This window comes from Sycon ciliatum, chromosome 9, assembly GCF_964019385.1.
Source record: "Sycon ciliatum chromosome 9, ocSycCili1.1, whole genome shotgun sequence".
Lineage (NCBI taxonomy): Eukaryota > Metazoa > Porifera > Calcarea > Leucosolenida > Sycettidae > Sycon > Sycon ciliatum.
Genome location: NC_088651.1, coordinates 6,011,773 through 6,022,495, shown reverse-complemented (window position 1 = coordinate 6,022,495; position 10,723 = coordinate 6,011,773). Strand labels below are relative to the sequence as shown.

At 51.0% G+C, this 10,723-nt stretch overlaps 1 protein-coding gene across 1 annotated transcript; it reads right to left on the bottom strand.

The window, feature by feature from the left end:
• Positions 1 to 5,710: 5,710 nt before the first annotated feature.
• On the bottom strand, positions 5,711 to 10,051 carry LOC135824205 (uncharacterized). Its single transcript, XM_065336937.1, has one exon. The coding sequence runs from the start codon at positions 10,049 to 10,051 to the stop codon at positions 5,711 to 5,713; it is 4,341 nt and encodes a 1,446-aa protein (XP_065193009.1).
• Positions 10,052 to 10,723: the final 672 nt, after the last annotated feature.

The window sequence follows — 10,723 nt, the reverse complement described above, 5'->3', positions numbered from 1 at the left end:
TCTATTTCCTTAGCCTATCCTCGATTAACTGCTCCCTCTACATAAAGTTGTCATTTCATTCTTTTTGCAGAAGATCCCCTCGACAGGCCTTTTAAGGCCTGTCATTTCATTCTTCTTGCAGAAGATCCCCTCGACAGCCTTTTAAGGCCTGTCGAGGGGATCTTCTGCAAGAAGAATGAAATGAAGCCTTAGGGAAATCCTTAAATATAATAAAATACAAAAATTAATACAGTCCACCAAGGTAACGAGATAATATACAGTCAGATAGTGTGACAACAAGGCACAAAACTGACAAGGATGTGGACTGTTAGTCATAACGAGTAAGTTATACTTTTCTCTTTCCATGATAGTTTCCGCGTAAGGTTTACGTCGTTTGTATGGTGTGTTCCTCCGCCAATGAGAGTGTACAATAGCTCGTCACACTATTCTCACATTTAGCAGCTTGCACATGCCTATATTCTATGTGGAAAGCCCGTACTTGTGCCATTTCAGCTGTATAAATAATGATCATTCCTTTACACTCCAAAATATCCTCCTCCACTGATGAGCTCGAAGGAGCGAAACAGCTGTCTAGAGGCGTAACGGAAGACTCCAAAGTGTCATTGCTGTGCAGGTGTGTTAATTTAACCGTATAAGTACATGTACATACACGTAGTTTCGTTTCGCTATATTCGCTTGGAGGACGAAATAACTGACGTTTGTACCAAGCTAAAGTGACCCCTTCTGAACGTTCGGGGTGACAGACCTCGACCAAAAACGAAATTTAGTACGTAACGAACCTGCTGGTGGAGTGATCTAACGAAAGATTTCGTGAAAGAAAATGTGTACTTATAGTTATACATGTAGTTATACAGTATGCTTCGTGCATTAAGTTAAGTGGGCTGAGAACACATAATGGTAACGGGTTGAGAATGTACTCAAGTAGTAAATTACTACTTAGTACTACTAGTAATAGCCAATGAATTGAGTCATACATGTATTTCAAAGATTTCCTTTGGATTGAATCTATCTCCAGCTCCCCTCTCTCGGGGAGACCCACGCGATCTGTATTAGTTTTGCCAGTGAGCAAGTAACTAAGTTGGTTACTTACATGTAGTTCAATTTTCTCAACAGTGCACATACTTCTAGTAAAAGAGGGGGAAACAAAACGAAGACAAAACAAAAAAACGACCATGGGTCTGTAGGCGCTACATGAGCGGCGCTGGTGAGGTGCGGTGGACTCCCCCCCCACCAAAGGTCTCGGGATCGGCGTACATAGCAAGCACAATTGGGGGGGGGGGGGACGGACGAGAGGAATGACGGAGAGAGAAAGGAGAGAGAGAGAGAGAGAGAGAGAGAGAGAGAGAGAGAGAGAGAGAGAGAGAGAGAGAGAGAGAGAGAGAGAGAGAGAGAGAGAGAGAGAGAGAGAGAGAGAGAGAGAGAGAGAGAGAGAGAGAGAGAGAGAGAGAGAGAGAGAGAGAGAGAGAGAGAGAGAGAGAGAGAGAGAGAGAGAGAGAGAGAGAGAGAGAGAGAGAGAGAGAGAGAGAGAGAGAGAGAGAGAGAGAGAGAGAGAGAGAGAGAGAGAGAGAGAGAGAGAGAGAGAGAGAGAGAGAGAGAGAGAGAGAGAGAGAGAGAGAGAGAGAGAGAGAGAGAGAGAGAGAGAGAGAGAGAGAGAGAGAGAGAGAGAGAGAGAGAGAGAGAGAGAGAGAGAGAGAGAGAGAGAGAGAGAGAGAGAGAGAGAGAGAGAGAGAGAGAGAGAGAGAGAGAGAGAGAGAGAGAGAGAGAGAGAGAGAGAGAGAGAGAGAGAGAGAGAGAGAGAGAGAGAGAGAGAGAGAGAGAGAGAGAGAGAGAGAGAGAGAGAGAGAGAGAGAGAGAGAGAGAGAGAGAGAGAGAGAGAGAGAGAGAGAGAGAGAGAGAGAGAGAGGAGAGAGAGAGAGAGAGAGAGAGAGAGAGACTAGGGGGAACTTATGAAGAGTTAGATACAATATATGCCCGCTTAGTTTGCGATGCATATTATAGTACAACATTTTAAATACAACTAAAAGTACACTACAAGAAGGTAAACTGTTAGTAATACTAAAGTAATAGTGCAGCAGCTTCTACAGTTCTCCCGAAAGAAATCCGACATCATGCCTCAAGTAGCGCCGCGCTCAAGTCAAGAACCTGAGCAGCGCGCGGTGTTTGTGGTGCATGGCCGCGTAGCGCCTTGGCGCTGTTATCATGGTTATGCTCAGGAGGCTGGATTTCTCTGACCTGGGCTGTACCAGGGCAGATAAGAATGAGGTCCTGGCAGAATGATGTCCTGGCAGAATGATGTCCTGGCAGAATGATGTCCTGGCAGAATGATGTCCTGGCAGAATGAGGTACTGGCTGTAGTGTAGGTGAAGTGCTTACGAGTCATGTATTTTACCTGGCAGCATGTACGTGGCTGTCACGTCAGTCTTCTGCATGCTAGCATGCACTGGACTAAAATATGCACGATGATTGCAGAGCGCGGCACTTGTCAAAGAGAGTCAAAGGCCAAATCACCGCACCGCCACCAGCTAGTACAGTACTAGTAGTACAGCTTCTTGTGTCACCTGCGCCAGTGATCACCAAGATCACGGTGATTGGACATCTCCCATGCGTCCATGCCCATGGGCCTAGTACTAGTACTCTACGTGGTGTTCAATGACTATGTTCATACATCTACATCATGGGACGCCGTGCACGTCTAGACCGTAGACCATGCATGGTAGACGTCTGCACGTACGATCATGTGCACTGTTATTCACTTATTGTGTGCATTCTGTTTTTACTGTTCGGTGTACACAGTCACAGCTACAGGTATAGTACAGTCACAATGACGTTGCACTGCGTAGTTTCTGAGTACTACAATAATTAAAATTTTATTGTAGTATGTACATACATGTCTCAATGATACCGTGCACGCGTGTAGCGTCAAGTGACAGGGTAGTTTTGGTAGTTTTCTTCTTCTTCTGTGTCTGTGAACTTCTAGACGTAGATCTACGTCTCTAAGCTGACTGATGTGAAGGATTAGGTAGAACTAGAACAAGTGCGTTTTGTACATCATACATGTCTCTGTTTGACGGGGGAAAATAGCACCATGTCACGTGGAGCTACACATTGACTACCTGGTACTGTAAGTGTAACTAACTAAGTATTACTATGTTACTTGTGTCATCTACACTGTACATGTTACATGTACATGTAGCTGTCGACTGATGTCGACATTCTGTCAGTGCACTCAGATCGGATCGAAAGATGGCCTGGTTCAATCGAGCCTGGCCTCAGAACAAACTTAGACAAGATACCTTCCATCCACGAGCAGGATTCTGGCAAGTGATGATTGCTAGTGCGAGTTTCAGCTCGGCAAACACACACTGTAAAAGTGTACGGACTTCGAGCACCTGGGTCTCCTAGTACTAGTAGTACAGTAGGTGCCACTCTACTCTCGACTCTAGCTGTATGATGAGTGTATCGAGGTTTTCCAGCACCATGACCAGATGACATGCAGGGCCGGGAGTACAATAGTGTCAATACCTGTACTACTACTAGTACTAGTAGATAATCTAGCTGATGACATGTACATGTACCAGTTGAGTTCACATCCATATCCCAGCAGGCACATGTGCACAGCGACATGAACATGTAGCTTGGGCAAGGATCATACTTTCATAGTCATACTCATAGCCATAGATACATCTGTACATGGTTGTACATGATTTTGATGATTGTACAACAGTACATAAAGTCATTGTATTGACTATTGTTGTTCATGTTGGTTGACAGGTTGTAAGTTGGAGGACACCGTCCGTGTTCGGAAACAGTGACTTTACTACAACCATCCAAATCCACGGTTGGTAGACTCGAAGAGCATAAATTTTTATTTTACCCAGCCCCCCCCTGTACATGCACAATCATGCAGTTACCATGGTTACCCATGGAACATACAATGCATGTGTGTACATGTATGTGTATGTGTCATTGTACTGTACAGTGTACAGTGTACATGTGCCATGTTGCCTGATGATTGCGAGAGCATGAACTACAATGTCATGTACAACATGTACAATGTTCAACATGTACAATGTTCATGTACATGTACATGTAGCAGCAAAAAGCCTTGTTGTTCTTTATCACTCCCTATTGACTCCCATAGATTTTTGCTATACCTATTATAATAAACAGTTTCCTCTGAGACAAAAATGCGATAATACTCATAAAAAGGACACACTTCAGGCTCATTACAAACATCTTGAAAGTTTTTGTCTTCACAAGGATACTTTCAAGCCTTCTCGTCAGGGTTAGGCTGTTAGGTAGGTCGTCAAAACCTCGTTAGTTACATGTATGTCCAGTGGTTGTCTCTTGTTGTCGCACTACATGTAACGCTTAGTGAGTTTTCTCGCATTTGCACCTTTGTGTCATTATTGCAATTTTCGCTGTTTACTTTAGCTATCTTCTTTCTTTCTTTTTTGTTTTTGCGCTGTTTTACCACCTTCTTACTGTATTAAATCCACTGTTCCTGTTCCTTTTACCTTGCCTGTATTTCACCTGACGAGAAGGCTTGAAAGTATACTTGTGAAGACAAAAACTTTCAAGATGTTTGTAATGAGCCTGAAGTGTGTCCTTTTTATGAGTATTATAATAAAAATAATAATAATAAAGCATTTAACAAACGACGAGGAGACAATAGTCGTAAAATGGCAATAAATAAGATAAATTGTGCACTCATAACAACAGCAAAAAATGAAGAAAGTCAAGTTCCATATGTTCCGTATTCCCCGGAACCAGGTTGCATCAGTACCGTAACTGTAATACCGACTGCGGATACTTTCCGAACCCACGTTCAATATTCCCCGGAACCAGGTTGCATCAGTACCGTAACTGTAATACCGACTGCGGATACTTTCCGAACCCACGTTCAATATTCCCCGGAACCAGGTTGCATCAGTACCGTAACTGTAATACCGACTGCGGATACTTTCCGAACCCACGTTCAACAATGGAGACAAACTTTACTGGTTCGAGTTCTCACTCTCAAAACACCAACTCCATCTTGGATTATCTTGGATGCACTAAGAATATCAGACATAAGACACTGCTAAACTGAGAAGTAACTTAGAATTGGATTCAACCACTGTTCACCATGAACTCTTTCCAAGACAAGGAGAATAATAAAAAACAACAACAAAACCCAAAGCTGCTAGAGCACTGCACGCGGAAAAACTCTGCACGTGAGATGCCGTGCAGCGGGAAAAAGGCCATACATCTGAAGCATACGTCTCGTGCACAGGAGCACAAGCCCGGGAAAAACAGGGTTGATGATCACATGATTTCACGCATGAGTGATACCATACATGACCTACAGAACTAGAGAATGATTGTAGCGAAAACAGACACATAAATCATACATGAACGGTACCAGGCGTCACCACGACTCCGACATACCTCCCTCGCGAACGAATCATAGCCTAATCAATGTATGCGAGTGAGACAAACTAATATTCCGAGTGATGTTCTAACTCCTGGGGAACTGCTATTGGATGTCACACCTAACATCATTGTGTCAAATGCATGCCGTAATGTCACTAGACATATCCGGGAACGAGGATACGTCTTATCTAGCCGGTTGGATGTATTGTTCACTCTGATTGTGGATTGCTTGCTAACACTACAGTCACAGCCTTACTACCTCATCGCCACTGCCGTACCACCATCCACTATTCGCTCAGCTGGTGACATTGTCCACATTGACGTTGGCTGTGGCTGGGCAGTTCTCGGAGTCGAGCTCCACCTCACCCTCTGTTACCTCCAGTGGGATGAGGCGATGAACTGATCGTCGATACTCCTTGCCTTTGATCTTCACGTTGACTGCACGGACGACACCATCTTGCCCTGGGTATGTGGCTGTGACGCGTCCCAGAGGCCATGTCGCGCGCGGAGTACTCTCATCCATGACAAGGAAGACCTCACCCTCCTCGACGTCTTTTGCCTTCCTGTACCACTTGGACCGGACGTTTAGCGCCGGGACCATCTCGCGCAGCCACCTCTTCCAAACTTGCCTTGTCAGCACTTGTAGAAACAGCCAGCGCCGTCTGGGGTGGACCTTCTCCAGATCCTCTGTCTCCGCCTCGAGGTGTGTGACTGCAGCCGCGCGTCCCATCAGGAAGTGGTTTGGCGTCAACGCTTCTGGATCGTCGCTGTCAGATGATACGGTGGTAAGGGGACGGGAATTCAGCATTGCCTCGGCATGTACCAGCGCTGTTGAGAACTCCTCATCCGTGAGGCCAGCCTGGTGCAGCACATGCCAGAGTGCGCGTTTGACTGCCTTGACCATCGTTTCTACTACACCACCGAAGTGGGGCGTTCTCGGTGGGTTGAAATGCCACTGTACATCTCGCAGCTCGGAGTGGGTGGTTAGGCGGTCTTGATCTATCGTGCAGGTGGCTTCGCGCAGCTGTCGCTCTGCGGCGGTGAAGTTCGACCCGTTGTCTGTCACTATGAACTCCGGGGTTCCACGCCTCTTGCAGAATCGGGTCATCGCCATCAGGAACCCATCTGTGTCGAGCGAGTTGACGGGCTCCAGATGTACCGCTCTGGTCAGCAGGCACGAGAATACGCAGATATACCGCTTCTGCTGCACCTTGCCTCGTCCCTGGCGCGTCAGAAATGGACCGGCAAAGTCGATGGTCACCTTGCTGAAGGCGATAAGTGGTGACGAGGTCCGGTAATCCGGCAACCCTCCCATGATTGGAGTCAAAGCCTTCGCGTAGCCTCGTCGGCACTTGACGCACCTGTGGCGATGCTGTCGCACAACGGACTTCCCGTTTATCAGCCAGTACCGGTTGCTGAGGTTGGCCAGCAGGTGGTTGGGACCCATGGAGTGCTGACATCTCTCGTCTTCGTCATCCACGATCAGGGCTGTGACCCGATGTTTCGGTGGCAGGATGATGGGGTGTCTTGTCGTCAGCGGCAGATGGTGTGCAGTGGTGAGTCTCCCACCGACCGTCAGTACGGTTGTGCCATGTACCTCCTCCAGCTGGGGTCGCAGCTTCAGCAATGGCTCGTTGGGATCGGGTTCCTTGCCGGACTCCAGTCGCTTGATGACCTTGCCATACACCTCCTCCTGGGCCTTCCGTACCCAGAACACGTCGGCCGCCTGGACCTCTGCAGGGGAGAGAGCGGGTACTGTCATACCGTTCACTGACTTGGCAGATCCAAACTTGCGTCGTGGAGCGGGTGTTGGTCTGTTGGCGCCAGCCTCCCTCGGTATACGGACGTTACGTACAAAGCGCTGACACCAAGCGGTGATACGGATGAGCCGCGTCCAAGACGAGAAGTTGGAGGGGTCAAGCTGGTACTTCCCTGGAACCGCGCTGAACGACATAGCGGATCGCTTCTTCAGCTCTGCCGGCAGACTACTGGGAACCTCGATCGGCCGCGCCGGGAATGCACTCTCGGGTCCGCGTAGGAACTTCGGGCCATGCCACCAGTCGTCATCGGATGCGAGCTGGGCTGCAGATAGCCCCCGGGTGCCCTTGTCCGCAGGGTTGATTGATGTCGGAACGTGCCTCCACTGACGGGGGTCCGACAGTGCTTGGATCTTGCTGACCCTGTTGCCCACCTCGACTTTGAAACGGCGGCTGTGTGAGCGAAGCCAGTACAGGACATTGAGGCTATCACTCCAGTACGTGATGTCGGACGAGCTGATGCCGAGGGCTTGGGCGACTTGTTCGACTACCTCGGCGCCGAGTACAGCTGCTCGTAGCTCAAGCATGGGGATCGACTGTCGGTGTAGCGGGGCTGGTTTAGCCTTGGCCATGGCCAGCGTGGACCGAGCCATGCCGTCTGGATAACTCGCCCGTACGTAGACTGCTGTTGCGACTGCTGCGTCGGATGCGTCAACGAACACATGGAGGCTGAGCTCTGCATCGGCCGGATCCCGGTCTGGGTCCTTGAATGACCTGGTGGCTCTCACGGCTTCTAGCTTGGGCAGTTCCTCGAAGAACTTCCTCCAACCCTTAGCCTCGGGCTCTGCGAACTCCTCATCCCATTCCAGCCCGCGGAGGCAGGCGTCCTGGAACATGACCTTTGCTCGGATGGTGTATGGTGACACTTGCCCTCGTGGGTCAAACAGAGAGGCCATCTTGCTCAGGACAGTGCGCTTGGTGTACTGCGTGATGACGGGCACCTGGTACTTGAACGTGAAATGGTCGCTCTCAGCATCCCAGGCGACTCCTAGCGTCTTCACGCAGGGTAGCGTGGGGTGTTGGTGGTCAGCTACCGAGATCAGCGTGTTCGGCGCCCGGTCGGCTTCTGGCACAGACTTCATGACCTCTGCACTGTTCGACATCCACTTCCGTAGATGGAAGCCTCCCTTGGCCAGTGTCTCCTGGACGTCAGTACGTAGGCCCACCGCCGCCTCTGGCGTTGGCGCAGACGCGAGTAGGTCGTCCACATAGAGGTTGTCCATGATGATGGTACGTGTGGGTGACCCTTCGGCGGCATAGGTGGCCGCGACAGCCTGGACGGCCTTTCCGGCGAGGTATGGCGACGCCTTACACCCGAAGCACACTCGCTGGAATTCGAACACCTTGGCTCTTCCGTCGACCTCCCACAGGAATCGGTGATACCTGCGGTCTCTCTCAGCCAGCTCCACTTGCAGGAACATCTCGCTGATGTCTGCCATCAGAGCCACAGGTTCCTTACAGAACTTGAGTAGGCAACTCACGATGTTGTTCTGTAGTGCTGGGCCGGCGTGCATCTCCTCGTTGATCGAGACGTCGTTCTTCTTGGCCGCCGCGTCAAACACTATCCGCACCTTGGTGGTGGTGCGGTCCTCCTTGATCACGGGAAAGTGGGGTAGGAACCACTGGTCATCCGCATCGTTGTGCACTTCCGTCTCGGGTACCTCGCGGATATACCCCTTCGTCAGGTACTGTTGGATGACACCGGCGTACGCTGCTGCGAGCTCAGGTCGTTTGTACAGGGACCGTTGGAGACTCGCCAGTCGTTGTAGGGCCATCGGTCTGTTCGAGGTCACGTGAGGCTTTCTGTCTTCAGCGACCCACGGGATGCCAATGGTGACACGGTTGTTGTTGAGGCTCATGGTGTCGTCAGTCACCTTCTCGGCTTCACGCTCAGCTCGAGACATGGTCTCTCCCGTGGCTGTAGAGCGGATGGTGTCTAAATTGAACATGCTACGCACCATGGCATTCAGCTCCAGGGTTGGCTCGGTGGGCTCTGCGGTCGCGGCATGTGTGGCGTGGTGGACGGTTGGTTCCGCCGATGTTCCGCTCCCCTCCAGGAGACCGAAACAAATCCATCCGAGTGGTGTCTTTCTTGCGATTGGACCATGGCCAGGCCCACGGCGTTCGGCTAGCGAGGCGTGCAACTGTGGAACGTCAAGGCCCAGTAGGATGTCCACAGTTGGGTTAGCTGGGGTATCCGGATTCATCCCGCGCAGGTGTGGCCAGCTTGCCTTCTGCGCATCCCAGTCCACACGTTGCATGTCGGCGGTTATCTGAGGGAGAACGACCGCCTGCACTGGGGTTGTTGCAGTTGAGTCTTTGTGACAGATCTCTATGGGGGCGATCCTGGACTCGTGCTGCAGACAGCTGCCACCGAGAACAGTCGTGCGCACGGACGTGGTCTCACCGGGTGGGACATTCAGCTTCTCAGCCATGTCGGTGGTGATGAAGCTGCAGGTGGACCCAGAATCCAGCATGATCGTTGCTTGTAGCTCGACGTCTCCACATCTCACTGTCCCCACAGTCGTCATCAGAGCTGGTAGGTTTGCTGGGGTTTCGGCATGCAGGGCGCTCGCTGCAGAAGCCATATTCGCGGTGTTGGTGCGAGCGGCGTTTTGTTGGCTACCGCTGCTAGGCCTGTCAGAGTCGTCCCTGTGGAGCAGCGTGTTGTGCTTGCCTTTGCACTTCCTGCAGTGGCTCGAGGTGCAATTTCTGGCGAAGTGGCCGTCCTGTAGACAGTTCACACACAGGCCCAAGAGGCGCACCAGCTCTGATCGCTTCTGGACGGGTAGCTGTTGGAACTCCTTGCACTGTGCCATTGCGTGCTCTTCCAGGCACTTCCTGCAGCTCCTCTTCTTCCTTGGGGAGTCAGAGGTGGCGTCGCGGGTAGTGCCCGCTGTTACTGCGGCCAGGGTCGTGTGGGTGACCCTTCGGCGGCATAGGTGGCCGCGACAGCCTGGACGGCCTTTCCGGCGAGGTATGGCGACGCCTTACACCCGAAGCACACTCGCTGGAATTCGAACACCTTGGCTCTTCCGTCGACCTCCCACAGGAATCGGTGATACCTGCGGTCTCTCTCAGCCAGCTCCACTTGCAGGAACATCTCGCTGATGTCTGCCATCAGAGCCACAGGTTCCTTACAGAACTTGAGTAGGCAACTCACGATGTTGTTCTGTAGTGCTGGGCCGGCGTGCATCTCCTCGTTGATCGAGACGTCGTTCTTCTTGGCCGCCGCGTCAAACACTATCCGCACCTTGGTGGTGGTGCGGTCCTCCTTGATCACGGGAAAGTGGGGTAGGAACCACTGGTCATCCGCATCGTTGTGCACTTCCGTCTCGGGTACCTCGCGGATATACCCCTTCGTCAGGTACTGTTGGATGACACCGGCGTACGCTGCTGCGAGCTCAGGTCGTTTGTACAGGGACCGTTGGAGACTCGCCAGTCGTTGTAAGGCCATCGGTCTGTTCGAGGTCACGTGAGGCTTTCTGTCT

Coding starts and splice junctions, on each gene's coding strand:
- LOC135824205 (XM_065336937.1), bottom strand. CDS start 10,051: ATGGCACAGTGCAAGGAGTTCCAACAGCTACCCGTCCAGAAGCGATCA.